Source organism: Fomitopsis serialis (assembly GCF_022376445.1).
Source record: "Fomitopsis serialis strain Sig1Antser10 chromosome Unknown B0H18scaffold_182, whole genome shotgun sequence".
NCBI lineage: Eukaryota > Fungi > Basidiomycota > Agaricomycetes > Polyporales > Fomitopsidaceae > Fomitopsis > Fomitopsis serialis.
The window spans coordinates 62110-77336 of record NW_025955142.1 but is presented as its reverse complement, the minus strand read 5'-3'; the positions used below and the strand labels follow the sequence as shown (position 1 = coordinate 77336).

At 55.5% G+C, this 15227-nt stretch overlaps 5 protein-coding genes across 5 annotated transcripts; 2 read left to right on the top strand and 3 right to left on the bottom strand.

Moving 5' to 3' along the window:
• On the bottom strand, nucleotides 1-1263 carry B0H18DRAFT_916240 (uncharacterized protein). The gene is made up of 4 exons (XM_048041593.1): nucleotides 943-1263; nucleotides 794-887; nucleotides 485-741; nucleotides 1-429 (listed from the first exon to the last, which is right to left on the bottom strand). The coding sequence occupies exons 1-4, from the start codon at nucleotides 1076-1078 to the stop codon at nucleotides 161-163; spliced, it is 756 nt and encodes a 251-aa protein (XP_047886117.1). The 5' UTR covers nucleotides 1079-1263; the 3' UTR covers nucleotides 1-160.
• Nucleotides 1264-2749: 1486 nt separating this feature from the next.
• B0H18DRAFT_887968 (Mo25-like protein) lies at nucleotides 2750-4066 on the top strand (the record flags this gene model as incomplete). The annotated part of the gene is made up of 7 exons (XM_048041207.1): nucleotides 2750-2860; nucleotides 2918-2978; nucleotides 3028-3340; nucleotides 3393-3525; nucleotides 3577-3786; nucleotides 3844-3949; nucleotides 4011-4066. 7 exons carry the CDS (start codon nucleotides 2750-2752, stop codon nucleotides 4064-4066), a joined length of 990 nt encoding a protein of 329 aa, XP_047886116.1.
• A 1248-nt stretch (nucleotides 4067-5314) lies between these two features.
• On the bottom strand, nucleotides 5315-9232 carry B0H18DRAFT_1047967 (uncharacterized protein). The gene is made up of 13 exons (XM_048030859.1): nucleotides 8263-9232; nucleotides 7834-8213; nucleotides 7615-7783; nucleotides 7205-7562; nucleotides 7116-7146; nucleotides 6779-7062; nucleotides 6620-6728; nucleotides 6539-6569; nucleotides 6266-6490; nucleotides 5952-6224; nucleotides 5677-5891; nucleotides 5584-5638; nucleotides 5315-5528 (listed from the first exon to the last, which is right to left on the bottom strand). Exons 1-12 carry the CDS (start codon nucleotides 9142-9144, stop codon nucleotides 5584-5586), a joined length of 3012 nt encoding a protein of 1003 aa, XP_047886115.1. The 5' UTR covers nucleotides 9145-9232; the 3' UTR covers nucleotides 5315-5528.
• Nucleotides 9233-9500: 268 nt separating this feature from the next.
• On the bottom strand, nucleotides 9501-10334 carry B0H18DRAFT_887969 (uncharacterized protein; the record flags this gene model as incomplete). Its single annotated transcript, XM_048041208.1, has 4 exons — nucleotides 9501-9690; nucleotides 9753-9964; nucleotides 10029-10226; nucleotides 10287-10334. 4 exons carry the CDS (start codon nucleotides 10332-10334, stop codon nucleotides 9501-9503), a joined length of 648 nt encoding a protein of 215 aa, XP_047886114.1.
• Nucleotides 10335-12766: 2432 nt separating this feature from the next.
• Nucleotides 12767-13327, top strand: B0H18DRAFT_853662 (peptidase C14, caspase domain-containing protein; the record flags this gene model as incomplete). Its single annotated transcript, XM_048039625.1, has 2 exons — nucleotides 12767-13201; nucleotides 13283-13327. Coding segments are annotated over 2 exons (480 nt in total), but the record flags the coding sequence as incomplete, so codon positions are not given.
• Between the last annotated feature and the right edge of the window lie 1900 nt (nucleotides 13328-15227).

Below are 15227 nucleotides of genomic sequence, written 5' to 3'. Positions count from 1 at the left end.
CAACAGCACACGAACGTATAGTTCGACCACCAAATCATTAGTCATTGGCCTACTCCGAATATCCAAGACATGTACAATTGCAAACAGTAAGGTAAATATCTCCGACGAACTGCGTTCGCTCAGCTGCATGGCTAACCAAGTAGACAGCGTCTTTATGCTCTTAGACGTTCGTGTCGCTCCTCTGGCCGTACGAGTTCTCGGGTTGGGCGAAGGGATACGGGGGCTTCGACGCATCCTGGCTCCAAGAGCCCTGGTCATAGGCGCTCTTCATGATCGGCGTGGCTTGCGCCTCGTACGTAGTGCGCATGTTCGCGGTCGGGGGCGGGTAGGGGTTGATGCCCGGCACGTCCTTGCTGCCATAGTCGTTGGCAGCAGCCTCGGCCTCGTCGCTGAGCTGACCGCAGTAGTCAAACACGATGGCGCATCCGGCTGTGGGCGGTGACATCAGCTACACAGCATACTTATTGATGATTGGGTCACTAACCAATCTGGAACAGCCAGACGAGCACCATAATGATGACGATGATGATGCGGACAGCGTCGGAACCCTTTTCGCAGACCCAGTGCGCAACTTGCTGCTCATCAGGTGTCTTGGCCTGGCTTTCGCACTGGCTCTGGTTGACGTGGAACAACCTGTAGCACCACCAGATGCCGATAGCGATGGTAATGACGGTGTTGGTCGTCAGAGAAATGCCGTAGCCCTTCACGAAGGGCCGGACCGCTCCGATAGCGCCAATCAAACTGAACAAGCATGGTGAGTCGGCGCGTTGCTTACTTGAATATGTTCACTTACCCCATGACCGAGAACAGGAGCATAAATGTGTACGCGAGGGCGAACAGTACAAGCCCAGCGAGCTCGTCCTTGGAGATGACGAGTTGCTTGATCGCTGTAGCGCTCACATCAGCAAGGCGCCCACTACCCGCTCAACGCCGGACACTCACCATACTTGTGGACCTCAAGCCATCCAAGTACACAGAAAGCGGTACTGTACGCGATACCCAAGAGCGCGGAACAGAAGACGCCGAATCTGACCGGCAGACAGCAGCAGAACTTGCGGGAGCGAACGGTGAGGCTCATCGTGAGTTGTGTCGTGTGCGTGTGCGTGAGATAAAACGAGGTTTTCGTCAGCGGAAACACGCAAGGTGGGGTCGTCACAAAAGCAAAGGGGAAAAAGAATAAAAGGCGAAGGCCAAAGAAAGCGGGGACGAAGAAGTGATGGTCGAAAGGGAGGCGCAGCCTAGGGTACCATCTCACCGGGGAGATGTTATATAGGTCGGCGCCTATCCCTCGTAGCGCGTTTCATGTGCCGTATTGATCTTGATGCTGTTCGCGGAGCAGATGCTGTGCGTCGGCAAACCGTTTTCTCCTCTGCTCATCATGTCTTTTCTATGTGCGAGCGGTCCGTTTGACATCGAGGGTACCGAGCAGACACCACAGTACCCTCATGCGAATTCTACATATGTATTACAGCCATAGAGAAGACGGCGCGCTCTCAGAGTGCTACTTCGAGGCGGCGGTATTTATCAACCATCATTCAGCGATAACTGCGGGATGTCAGGCACGGCACGCGGGCGCTCTTACGCAAGGCGATGTTCGAATCAATGCGCGTTTGACGCAAACCGGTGAGTACGACACATCTTACCGCTTTTTTGACGTCTGCCTCTTGGAAACCGTCCGGCCACGCAGGGAAAGGTAGAATCAAAGTAATTGTGCCAACGCTGAAGGCACCGAGAGGTCTGCAGCGCCCAGCCATCTCCGCTTTATATACGTGGGCCTTCGGCGATCGATGGAGGCCTGTGTGCAGACCTCGACTGCGACGGGAGCTGTCCACGCCGATCTATCAACTTGGCCACTGGAATCAATGTCGACTGGAACCCAAGGCCTCCTCCTGACAGACACTCGCTATTCCCGTGACTACTGCTCGTACGGTCTCACGACGTTCTGTCTGACACTCGACCTTGGGCTGTTCGTTTCGTAGTCGATTGCATCTATGGGGATGCCTATATGGTGACTGCAAACATGCGACGGGGGCGATGAGGTGGTGTGGGCAGTGAATACGCCATGACGCCGACGTCTTACTAGTAAGTCTGCTTCCAAATGTCTGTTCCCGAGGGAGCCTACTGAAGGTTTACATGAAGTTCATTCTTGCTGCGTGCTGATCTGCTAGGAGACCCTGCGCTTGTGTATGCATTTTTTTTACCACTGTCTGGCAGGGAATAGTATATGGCTTCCAGTGCGTACTTGATGTATCGCGGGCCAAGCCCTCAGATGATCGTTCCTCGCTGTCCGGTATAAATTCGCGTGTCAATTCAACTTATTCAAGACTTTCTGCAACGCTTTCGGCATGCATGCAACTGGCACCCGCCCTCGAAATGGAATATTGAGCTCCCTCCTCCCCTCCTCAGTCCGTTTTGTCCGGGAATGGAATCACGTGATGATGTAGTTGAACAGATCCTGAAGTGTGCTGGCGCTTAACCTCATCCTCCTCATCCCCCTCCTCCTCCTGTTACCTTCGTCAGACCTGGTCTCCAGAGCAGGTTGCCTCAGACAAAGTGCCATCGCAGCGCTGGTGCGGACGGTGTCACTCACAGCCTCGTCGCTGCTGACTGAGAGGCGCTTGATACAGCCTGAACACCCGACCCGACCGATACGTTCCTGGCGGTTGCCGTGACGTACTTTCAGCCCTCCTACCGAGCCACCTTGTCTTTGACCACCATCCAGCTTGCGTTCGATCCTGTGTGAATCGCTATGAACTTCTTCAAGTCGAAGCCGCGCACACCGCCAGACCTCGTTCGTGGGCTTCGGGACGCGCTGCCGAAGTTGGAGGCTGGGCAGCCAGGGTCGGAGGTGAGACGGAAGGTGCGTGTCAATACCCCGTCAACTCCATGCACCGTCTGATCTCTACTCGTCTGTCAGGCTGCTGAGGAGGTCGCGAAGAACCTCCAGCAGATCAAGGCGATCTTGTACGGCGATGGCGGTCAGTGTGGCGTGGACTCGGCTGCGTAGTGTCGCTCACTTCGGAACAGACCCACTCCCTGAGCTTGTGGCGCAACTGGCAACAGAAACGTACTCAACAGACCTACTCCTCCACCTCCTCGTAAATATCCACAAGCTCGAATTTGAGGCACGGAAGGACGTCGTGCAGATATTCAACAATCTTCTCCGGCGGCAAATCGGCGCGCGATTCCCGACAGTCGAATACCTGGGTACTAAGAAGGAAGTGCTCTTTGCCGCGTTTGACGGGTACAAGAACGAGGACGTCGCGCTCAACACTGGTATGATCCTCCGTGAGATGCTCCGACACGAGCCATTAGCGAAGATCTTGCTCCAATCTGAGCAGTGAGTATATTATGGGAAGCTTCTAGTTATGCAGGTATTTAACGAAGGGCAGATTCTACACGTTCCCGCATTACATTGAGACCACGACCTTCGGTGTCTCCTGCGATGCATTCGCGAACCTGAAGGAGACGTTAACGCGCCACAAGGCCATGGTGGCCGAGTACCTAGACAAGAACTACGACCGTGTAAGCCTTCGTCTCACTCACCCACTGCCCGAGTACTGACAGACGTGTCAGTTCTTCAATACCTACACCACTCTCATCAGATCAGAGAATTACGTGACGAAGCGGCAGTCACTGAAGCTTCTAGGAGAGATTCTGTTGGATAGGGCGAATTTCAGCGTCATGACGCGGTACATCGCGGACGAGACAAATTTGAAGATGATGATGAACCTGCTCCGAGATAAGAGCAAGAACATCCAATTTGAGGCGTTCCATGTCTTCAAGGTCGGGATACCCCTTCATGACTGGCTAACGCTTTCAGTACTGATCACTGCTTGGTAGGTATTCGTTGCAAACCCGAAGAAGCCAGCAGAAATCGAGAATATTCTCCGGAGAAACAAGGATAAGCTGCTGAAATTTCTCAAGGATTTCCACAACGACAAGGAAGGTACGTTACACTGTGCAGTTTACCGCGCTCTTACGCAGCAGGCTGATCGTGTCTCCTACAGACGAGCAGTTCTCCGATGAGAAGCAGTTCCTTATCGGGCAAATACAGAATCTATGAAGATACCCTTCTGCATCGTCGCCCCTTTCCCTCGTCGGTTCCTCGCGTTTTCTCCATCCTCCGGACTTTCTTGCTCATCTCGCTCGTCTGTCTCGCATCCCTGGACTCCATCCTCTGCTGATTTGCACCACTCTGACATAATCCGGCGTCGTCGCCCGCCGACCCACTTCCTTCCGTGTTGGCACCTATGTAATCGTTTGCCTCGCCCTGGGCCGCGGTCCTTAGCTCTAGCAGCCGCTCGCCCACCTATCCACTCTGCATCCCCACACCACACGCTCTGTGTAGCCCGCATCTCGTGTCTCGTGTTCTCCTGGAATCACCCTTGATTGATCCTGTCCCGAGCCTCCTGTATTACCACCGTCTTAGTTCTATCGCACGCCTATCGTGGTCAATGGTACGCATCGTCTCTAGAACATTCGCATTTTCGTCGGCTGCTCCATGGGCATGGGAGTCGCCGTGTATTTGTACCTCAGGAGATGTCCGTGATAGAAACCGTTTGGGACGATCAGATGGGTGTGTACTGTGCTGTACTATGCATGGCAGTGACGGCATTCTGTGATAACGTACGTTACAGTTCGAAGTTGGTCCTTGCGGGTGGGCTTCTACTCGAGAAAGCCCATTGCTTCGGAATTCCGTTACTTATGTCATGGAACTTGCCTTTTCTCCTAACAGTTCCGGAAGGCAACAGCAGGGGCCGTTCTCGCCATGACTGCTGTGATTCAAATAGCCTTCCGGTTGGTCTGCTCTGCCATGCATGCACAGTCATCGGTCATAGGGTCCTGATACTGTGCTGTCTCATAGAAAGTGCATTGTTGCTATGGTACAAGACCATCAGTATCATGGTTCGCAGAGTGAACGGCACGTCAATATTGCTTTTTCTCAGTACTTTCCGGAGAGCTTCCCCCACCCCGCGACGCGGTCTGCGCGTCACATCCGGACGACTACTTACAGACGTTCACAAGGAGCAGGATGAGTTGTAGCCTCCGTGAACGAATTGCACTGCAATGAACAGGTGTGCCACATGATTTCCAGGATAATGAGCCGCATCTCAATCAAGAGATGCGTAACTAACAACCACATAAGCGAGTATGTATCCATGATGACGATAAGGAGCGGTATTGGTATCCACGAAGAACGAACCAGTGTATAGGCTGCAACGGCATGTCGGAGAATTAGGCAGAAATAAGTTAGGTCGGTGAGCCGAAAAGCGTAGGCTTCAAAATTCGAAGCAAAGATGTTCAAAGCGAGTTTGCGACAAAGCGATACAACTGCAGTTCAAAGCAGTGTCAGAAAGACAGAGTGGAGCAGAGGATGGTGAGAGTCGCACTCAGAGTAGAATAGACACGCCGGATCAGTACTCCTGTGGCGAGCCCTCCGAGCTCTCCGTCCCAGTCTCCTCCGCGTCATCTTCTACGCGTCTTCCTTCTCCTTGCGATACTCATACCCAACAAAGTTCATGACACTACAATACACCCCATTAGCATCGACTAACGACCGACAGCAGCCATGAACACTCACTAGATTGTTCCATCCGCACATCCAACGACAACCTCCTCGTGGCTCAGTTGCATGCTCATCGGGTTCTTCTCTGGGTCGCTAGGCCCTGGAACTTGGCAGGCAGCTGGCCGAACAGGCCTTTTACACCCGCGGCGTGAAGGCTGTCGCTCTCTGCGAGCGCCGCCCAGGCACCCGTCAGCGGGTGGAGGTCCTTGTCGAAGTCCACGCCGGACGACGGCGATGGTGTGCGCTCCTGCTGAGGCTCGTCGTCGTCTTCCTCCGCCGTCTTCGCTGCTTGCGTTTTGTCACGGTGCGTCGACATGTAGATCTATGTACTCATTCAGTATGCTGAGACTCTCGTGTTGTGCAAAGCTCTATGACAACGCACTGTCTTGTTTGCCCCTGCGCGCGTGCTGAAGCGCGTCGCCGTCACAACGCGCCTTTTCCTCGGGTCCACCGCACCCACTGCGATATCCGGAGTCTCCACGACCGCCACAAGCTTCGGTGGCGCAGTCAAAACCGCTGCACGTCCGAATCGCACCGCAAAACCCGGGCCCGGAGCCGCCGAGATGGGCGTACCTGTCCTCGGCGACGGACTGACCGGTGTCATGGGCGTCTGCGGCGAGCCAGGCGCCACGTTGAGCGAAAGTCGGCCCTTGAGCTGAGTGCTCCGGTCGTAGAGCTAGCGAGCGGCGACCTCACTCCACCCTGAATGGAGAGTGTTTGTCGGCGGCGTGGGGTGGCAAGAGAAGATGTAGAACGCGCGAGAGTGGGCAGATGGCGGGCGGGCGCCGGGCTGAGTGCACTCGGTGTCAGAGGGGAGGCGGAGCGCGAGGGATCTGCCGAGGAGCCATTGGCGGTCGCAGGTTGTGCAGGCTCATCTTCTTCAGTCCACTGGAGGTGCAGGATGACGGACTTCGTAGCACACTGGAACAATGATGAGAGATTTATAGCAAGGAGAGACGAAGTACTGACAGTCATCTGAGTGCCTTTCGCCGCGAACCATCTATGAAGGAATGAGTAATTGTAGACGAGACAGATAATCGGGCGTCGTACTGTAACATGTTATCAGGCGCCTTCCCAACATTGAACAGCTTTGCGTTCAGAACGGGATCGCCGCCGCCCAACTCCGCCAGCCTGAACTGGGAGACCATCTCTCGGCGCTCTGGAAGGTGTCTCAGCATTGCGTCGCATCCAGAAAAGAGCAGAACTCACTGATAGAGAACACCCGAACAATTCCATCAATTGTCACGCTTACCACCCTCTCACCTTCCTGCCCCGAGCTACTGCCAATGATCTGCACGCCGATGTTGACCGTCGTCTGCTGCCCGAACCGCACAATCTTGGTCCCCGCTCGCCAGTCCCAGCATACGAGCGCCTTGTCGGCACCGGCGGAGACGAGGTTCTTCGAGGACAGCGCCACAGCACGAATACCATTCAGATGACCAGAGAGTTGTTGTAACGGAGTGAACGTCAGCGAGGAGAAAAGGTGTACACGTCTAACGAAGGCAACCTGTTAGTGCTAGACCGACCAAGAGGAAGATGTGCATACCCAACATCGTGGAAGCCGACAACGAAGACCTCTACCAGGGTTAAGGGCGATCAGATGGGAGGAACATCCTTGATTACTTCGACACTCACCCTCATCTGCCAAGAAGTCGACACAGCTGACAGGTTTCTTAACCTGCAGGCACTTCTTCATCTCGCCCGTGTCAACATCCCAGAAGCGAATCGTCTCATCGTAAGAACCACTGATTAAGCGCTTCCCGCGCAGGAGCAACGTCGTGCAATAGTTGGTGTGTCCGTTGAGGAAGCGCACACTCTGCGGAAGAGCGTTCCGGAAGTTCGACTCGCGGTGGTGCAGCGAGCGGTACAGGGGCTCCCAGCCCTCCGGCTTAGCCGGAGGACGCACAGGCATCGGGTCTGTGGCGGTGATTCGTAGGCAGTGATACCTCCAGAGTGCCGGGGAATGCACCATTTCTTGCCATTTTTTGGAGACCTTGAAGCGCATGTCAATACATGACAACGACTAGGGTGAAGGGGCGTCTCACAGTCTCGACGCCGACGAGCTCCTGCACAGTGAGCCATTTAAAGACCTTGAATACCAGATCCGGCGCCAGGTTGCCGATGATGTCGAAGGTCGACTTGGCGTACTTCTCCAGCAAGAGAATTTGCAAACGGATGTCCCCAGGCATGCAGGAGTCCAGGATGAGTGCAATCCTAAGGGTGTGTGAGTACTGTCCGCAGTGCACGTCTGGAAATACACTAACAGCCGCATCCTATCATCCCTGTCTAAGCCCCGGACAGCTCTGCGTACCTCCATCTCGTTGAAACCGCCACTCCCGTCGCCTCTCAGCGCCGTCGCCAGGTCAATCTCGCCCGCGACGCCGTCGTTCTCGCCCCCACGGTACCCACTCCAGTACTCCTTTCGCCGCCGGCCGCCACAGACACAGAACCCGTCCACGTCCGGATCGGACACGACCGTGCCACCCTGCTCGCGCTCACGCTCCTTCTCGCGCAGCATGCCCACCTCGGCCTGCAGCGCGTGTAGCTGCGCCGCAGTCGACGCCTGTGCGCGCTCGAGCAGCCGTTTGTAGTGCAGGATCTTGCGCGCATGGAGCGTCTGCACTGCCTGCAATGCTGTCTCCATCTAGGACATTGTCAGTGACGCCCACGGAGACGAGATAAATATCACGCGCCTCCTCGTCAACGTCCCGATCGTCCACATCCGTCACCATATCGAGGGTCATGTCGTCCCCATCCCACATCGAGAACGATTCGTCCTCTTCGCCAAGTCCGGGCATGAGCGAAAGCGGGCGCAGCGGAGCCTCGCCCCTCGCCGCGCTTGCAGGCCGCTTCGACGACGCAACGCTCTTCGCGGGCGTGCTCGGCGACGCCTTCACGCTCGGCGTGGTCTTTGCCCTCGTCGGCGTCGGCGACTTGGGAGGCCCCGTTGGCTTCGTAGGTGTCGCCTTGGGTGTGGTAGTGCGCGACTTGGTGCCCTTCAAGCTGGGTGAAGTGAGCATGATGGACGGCGATTCTGGCGCGGACGACTCCGTCTGCTTCTGTGAAGACAGCAGGCGTGGCGTGGACATGACCCGCATGCGCTGCGTGGGAGGCGAAGGCTTGCCAGCGGTTTCAGACGCGGCTGTGCCGAACACCGAGACAGACGTCGAGCGCGTCATCCTGCGCGACGGCGCCACGGACGGCGCCGCCTGGACGGGCGCACTGCTCTGGCGTGTCGCAGTCGCCTTACGGCTCGTCGACGCGGATGGCGACACGCTGGACGTCGACTGGTCGATGCGCGGGAACGCAGACGGCGGCGAAAGCATGGGGTTCCTGCGTGCCCCGCCTGCGGTGGGCATCATAGGCACCGTCTTGCCCTTCTTGCTCGCGTCGGCCAGCATTGGTGTCGTGTTGGGGGACCGCGACGTGCTGCTTAGGCTCCTGCCGGGCACGACGGTCGTCACGCCGCTCAAGTTCGACGCATTTGAGTCCGCGCGTGGCTTGGTGAGACTTTTGGTAGTTGTACGAGTGTATCGAGTAGGAGTTTCTGAGGGCGCTGCGCTACGAGGGGGCATCGAAGATAGAGCCAGCGTCGAGCTCGCCGTCGGGGACGGTGAGCGCGACTTCAGCGCGCCGTTTGGCGACCGCGTAAGTATGGGCGCTAATAATATCGCCCTAAATGGCAAGCTTTCCTTACGTAACGGCTTTCGGTTCTCTCGAGTGCTTACTTATGTTGTAATCTTATGTAATACTTCCACGACGTACACAACAAGAATGCACGTGACCGTGTCGCGCAAATAGTTGAAATCACCCTCTATGCAAACTGCTGCCTGCAGTTCAAACTTCAACGCTTCACACCAACGCGCGGTATTACAGTCGTAGGGGTCGATAGAAGTACAATCTCGATACAGGTACATCGCTGAAGGCAACACTACTTCCCAGCTGTAGCTGCACGACCTGCCGCCGCATCGTGGTCGCGGTGCTTCAGCTCTTCCTTCGCTTCGCCCATCTCGTCCTCCGTCGGGAAGCTTGCGAACCAGTCCTTGATCTTGTCGGCTGGGGCGGCGAGCAACCCTACGAGAGTCTCGAATGGTGGGCGGTTCGGCGCGCTTGGGTGTGATCTGCACGCGCACGAAACGCAGTCAATCACAGATGTTAGGTGAGCACCAGGGAGGGAACGTACCGCGTCGGGACGAGCTTCTTCGTCTTCTTGAAGGACTGGGCGGCCTCACGGCTCGCGTCGGCGCTGATGACGGCCTCAAGCATGGGCAAGTCCTTAATCTCTTCGTCGTCGTTGTGCGGGTGCAGGCTCGCCATAACGAGCTCGATCGTCTGGCTGTAGTCCTCCTGCTCCGGCTTGAGTGACTCAAGCTTGTACAGGAACTCCTTAACGTGCTATGTGACGCAGAGCCTCACTGAGCAAAAGTCACCACAGGCTTAACTGAGGACGCGGACTCACCTGGTGTTCCTCACGATCATGGTCCGCGAGCTGCTTGCCCTTCTCGCCGAGGTGCTTCTCCATGAGCGGGTAGACAACGATCTCCTCGCCGACGGCGTGCCGCGCGACCTCCCATGCGAGCTGGCGCGCCCAACGGGCCTGCGCTGCGAGATCGCCGGCCTCGCGTGCGCGTTTGTATTCGTCATGGTAGAGGTACATCTAATTAGGAGCGCGGTCGATGTGAGCGTCATCGCATTGCCGTCAGTCTCGAACACGAACCTCTTCGTGATCCTCCTTGATGGCCTGGAACAGTGTCTTGGACGACATGGCTCTGATATTGAAGGCGAAGCGGTATGAGGTTCGTTTCGAGGGTGCAGCAGCGCGGATTGAGAGGATGGTGCGAGGTAAGGGATTCATGTTGAACGGCGATGTGCGCCTGCTTTTATGTGCTCGGCTGGCGTATGAGGACGTTTCCGATTGTCATGCTGGTCATCGACACTGGTCGACCTAGTGGAGAGGTAAGTAAATTCATGACGCTGAAGCACCAGTGATGTCACTTCCGAGCTCGAGATGTCAACCAATCACAGTCCTGGTATTCGCTCATAATTGTTCTTGGAGCCGCGCGGAGAGCGTTTTCGCGAGCTCGAGCTCAGCGATTTGTCCTGTAGATGAGACTGGAGGAGAATCACTGTCACTGTCAGAGTGTACGGAAATATTCAAGTCCATGAACTGCGCTGGAAGTTGAAGACTTCACGCAGTTGTGACCCGCTAAAGGGCCAGGGCCGTCGAGTTGGCAGCTTCGGAGGACATGATCGGGAGAAAGTATGGGGGCCTTAATGTATTGAAAAGGAGAGTGTCGTCGTAGTACGTATTAGTCCTATATGGGTTCTGGCAAGGTTGTGGTGTTGTAGTTCTATAGTGCCAGTACTGTTGTAGTTGGTGAGCGCTGTCACGATCAATTGTCAACTCAGCAAGACGCCGATGACGCCTGTGGCTGTCGGTCGGTGGCTGTTATGGATCCCCCCTCCTCACGTGATACATGGGCGTAACTTACGGTTATGGCAAGTATCAACTTGAACCATTTTCTACATTCCTCCTCCGGTCCTCCTCTCCCGGAGCCGCAATGTCAAAAGCGAGTCCGGATCTATGCCTCACGCTTATACCGTGTCCCAATTAGTGTATTTCTGTTCTACGGGATAGCCGGTCTGTGTACACTGGCAATCAGGCTCCGAGAGCCCGAACCGCCGTGCACCAGTCCGCACCCCCGTTATGGCGTTATGGATTCGTGGTACTCCATCTTCCATATAAACTATGCTAGCGCACATTCTGGTAGTCGGTGCGTGCTTTGTTCGTTGATATGCTGCCTTTACTGACTCTTATTCATTTTCAGAACGATAGTCACTTGTGAATGCGAGCGACATACAGTTGATGACTCTCCGTGACACGTTTAGTCAATCCCGAGAAGCTTACAGTCCAAGATCGTGATTGCGGGAGTATGCTTGCCAGCAAGATCAGTCTACAGAGACGCCATTCCGCAGCGCTACATAGATGTTCCACTTAAACCTCTGGCAAATGGCGCACTATGGCCTGTGTGCACGTTCCGCCGCTTCTCTCGTCTGCTGGCTCTTCCGAAGCAAGGGACGAAGGAGAATCGGAGTCAGATATGAGCAGACCTGTACGCCGTTGTTCGTCTCGGTGCGTCCCCCTATACACGTCAACTGCAGGCATAATGGCATATCTGATCCACTCAGGGACGGTGTAGGCGAGGCTTCTGTGTGGAACGAGGCCGGAACTGAGAAATATGCCTCAAGGCTGATGTGGCATCGGATCCGCATTAAGTACGCTCACAACTGCCCGAAACCTTTTCTGTCGAGCGTCAATGCTAAACGTAGCTCAGGCATTTCCAGGAGAAACCACAATGCTACGCACAGGGATGGTCGTGCACGGACAGTCCACTGTCCTTCACTTGATGGCATGTCGTATTCCACAGTCCAGCTCCTGTCTATCGCCCCGCGTTGCGGAGTCCGGTCGGCACCAGTGTCGCCTTCGTGTTCCGTGGCCACTGGCATGCGGCACAGGACACTTTCACACAGGGAAGCCTGACGGTGCGTCTCAATGCCTCCAGCTCAGGGCCCTCAAAAAGCCTTGCGCGGAAGCATGCTTCCGTCGTGCAGCTCAAGTGTGCTCAGTGGAAGGTGCGCTATATATCGGCCCAATCCTCCAACCTGTATGTTTCTCAACATGCCGCGCACCAAGTGTTTCGAGGCCATGAAACGGTTCTTCAAACGACAAGCTGGTCGCCGTCCAGAGGCGGAAGGCCAACTCTCAAAGTACGGGGATGTTTGGCTGCACGGACCACACTAGCACTGATTGTCGCACAGGGAGGAACCTCACCGCGCCGATGCGAGTGTTCCCATTGACCGCGGAGCGCAAATGTAAGGTTTAGCACGGCGATGCGCAGGGAAGATGAGCTAATGTCTGGCTAGGACACACATCACTCCAGACCCGGATCCCACGTCGAACGACGAATCGAAGACAGAGTGAGAGATCTCGCTTTGTCTTTGCCTTGATAGCCATTGACGCTGCGCTCAGAGGGGAGAGAGTCTTAATACCGAGCCAGGGAAGCACCGTAAACGATGCTCCCAAGTAAGTTGCACTCCTGCTACATACACTGTCCGCTTTGACACCTATTCAGAGCGGCACCTACGGGGGATGTTGACCTTGCCACGGAGGTCGCTCTCCAAGAAGCCAACAAATATAACAGCAGCATCTTCGCCCTCGTCATCACCATCGATAAATACAAGAGCAGCGAGATCAATGACCTCCGAGGCTGTGTCCACGACGGCGATGACTTCGTTGAGTTCCTCACGGGGACATTACAGGTTCCCGACTCCCGGGTTGTCCGGCTGACTGATGCGGATGCAACCCGGGTGACAATCCTCGACACATTTAACAAAGACCTCATCAATAATCCTCACATCCACGCCAACGATCCGATCGTCATCTTCTACGCAGGCCACGGTGATAGGATACCAGCACCCGATAACTGGGCCGCGGAGAATAACATGATCGAGACAATCTGTCCGCATGACGAAAGGACGAAGAATGAGAAAGGAAAGATTGTCAGTGGGATTCCAGACAGGACATTCGACGGCCTCATGCGGCGCCTGGCCTCCAAGAAAGGCAACAACATCGTACGTCTATTCTCCCGCCCATCTATGCACCGTTTCGCACGACGGCAGACATAACTCTCATTGATGTTGCATCGTGCATAGATTGCTGTCTTCGATTGCTGCCACTCCGGTGGTGTGATGCGCGGAATGACCGGGACGCCTCGCGGGCTAAGTCCCGAGCTTCATCGGGCACCAATCCCAGAAGATCTAGACCAGGATATCTGGGCGTGGCGCCCTGACTCGGATAGTCAAGGTCGCGACGCGAAGATGGTCGTACCCACAGGTTTCTCCTACCCAGCGATGCGCTCGCATGTCCTTCTCGCTGCCTGCCGTCAAGACGAGAAGGCGCAGGAGAATCGTATCACCGTGGAGGGCCGCACGCGAGGTCTGTTCACGTTCCACTTGCTCAATTTCCTGCGTATGGCGTACAAGCAGGACGAGCCCCTCCGCCAGCTCACGTACGCGCGTCTACTGGACCACCTGTTGAGTCCCGAGGCCATCAGACTATGCGGAGTCCCTTTTGATGGACAGCACCCGCTGTGCGAGGGGAAGAACAGAGATCGGTTGCTCTTTAGCACGTCCGAATTAGCCGGGGAGGAAAACTCGTTCGCCATGCGCTACAACGATGGGAAACTCTATGTTGCTGCTGGCCGTATTCACGGCGTCATGGAGGGCGCGCGATTCAGCATGCAACCTCGGAAAGGAGGGCAAGGGTCCCCCATCGACGGCGTCGTGCTCACCGCGGAACACGTGAGCGAGTGGAGTTGCACCGTGCAGCCAAGCACACCAGATCTAGTACCCTTGGATGCTCTAGACGACCTGATGGCGGTGGTCATCGCTTGGAATTCCACGCCGATAAAAGTTAGGACTTCCGTGCCTGATTCAAAACAGGGCTTGTTCAATTATACGAAAGTGGGGCCGACGGAGTACTTCGACGTCTCTCTCTCGACGGACGGCGACTGCTGGATCATCGATCAATTCGACCCGTTGACGTTCCGATACGCGGTACCGCATAAGGCCTTCAAATCTGCGGACATCGTTCTTCAGCCGAACGAAATCCTCGAGATCGTGGCTCGCTGGAACTTCCACTTGTATCGCTTCAATCAGCCCACCGACCAACACACCCCTGACAGCGTGGAACTCCTTCGGCCGAAGGTAGAGTTGCATCGTCTTGAGACGAAACCCGAGGCGAGACAGTTGCGGCCTCTCTTACAGAAGATTGGTGAAGACTTGTTCGAACGCGCGAGCGCGGATGAAGTTTGGTGTTATCCGTTATCCACGTACAAGGTACCGGGAACGGTGAAGGAAGCACGTATCCACGACATGGCACCATACTATGGCCTGACACTGCTCAACGAGTCCGATCACGACCTCTTTCCTTACGTGTTCTACTTCGATCCCTCCAATTATGCTATACAGGTAAGTAGTCTTCCCAACTTGATCTACATGTCATTCGTGGTTGACAGAGTATGTCAGCACTGGTATCTGCCGCCTGGTAACAAAGTCAAAGCTCCACTGCCCCGACGAAACGGGGACGAACCTGGTCGACTAACAATCGGCTACGGTGCGGGAGGAACTGACAGTATCCAATTCTCACTCCCAGCCAATGTCAAGAAGGACACTGGCTTCCTCAAGATTTTCGTCTCAACTTCGTATGTCGACATGCGGAGCATCGAGCAGAATAGTCTGGTGAAGCAGAAAGACCGAGAGGCAAGAAAGGTAGAGTTGGCATTCAGTGACACATGGGTTTCGTCGGTGTATGTCTTGACTTGCTGCGAGCGTGAGCAATCGGCTCCTAGCGGATCTTAGTAGTGTCGTACCAGTGTCTTGGCTTGAGCTCAGGTGTAACCCAAATATGATACCGCTATCGAGCAGGTTGTTTTGTTAGACCGACCGACGCGACTGATCCATGTAAGCGAACGTACATGACGGGCCCCGGGATCCGCATCTACCATCGACTCCTCTATTCTAGCTGCCACTGGCAATTCCGCTCAGGACGAACATCTCCCGGCGACACCGACGGACGACTCGGATACCGTACCCTCCG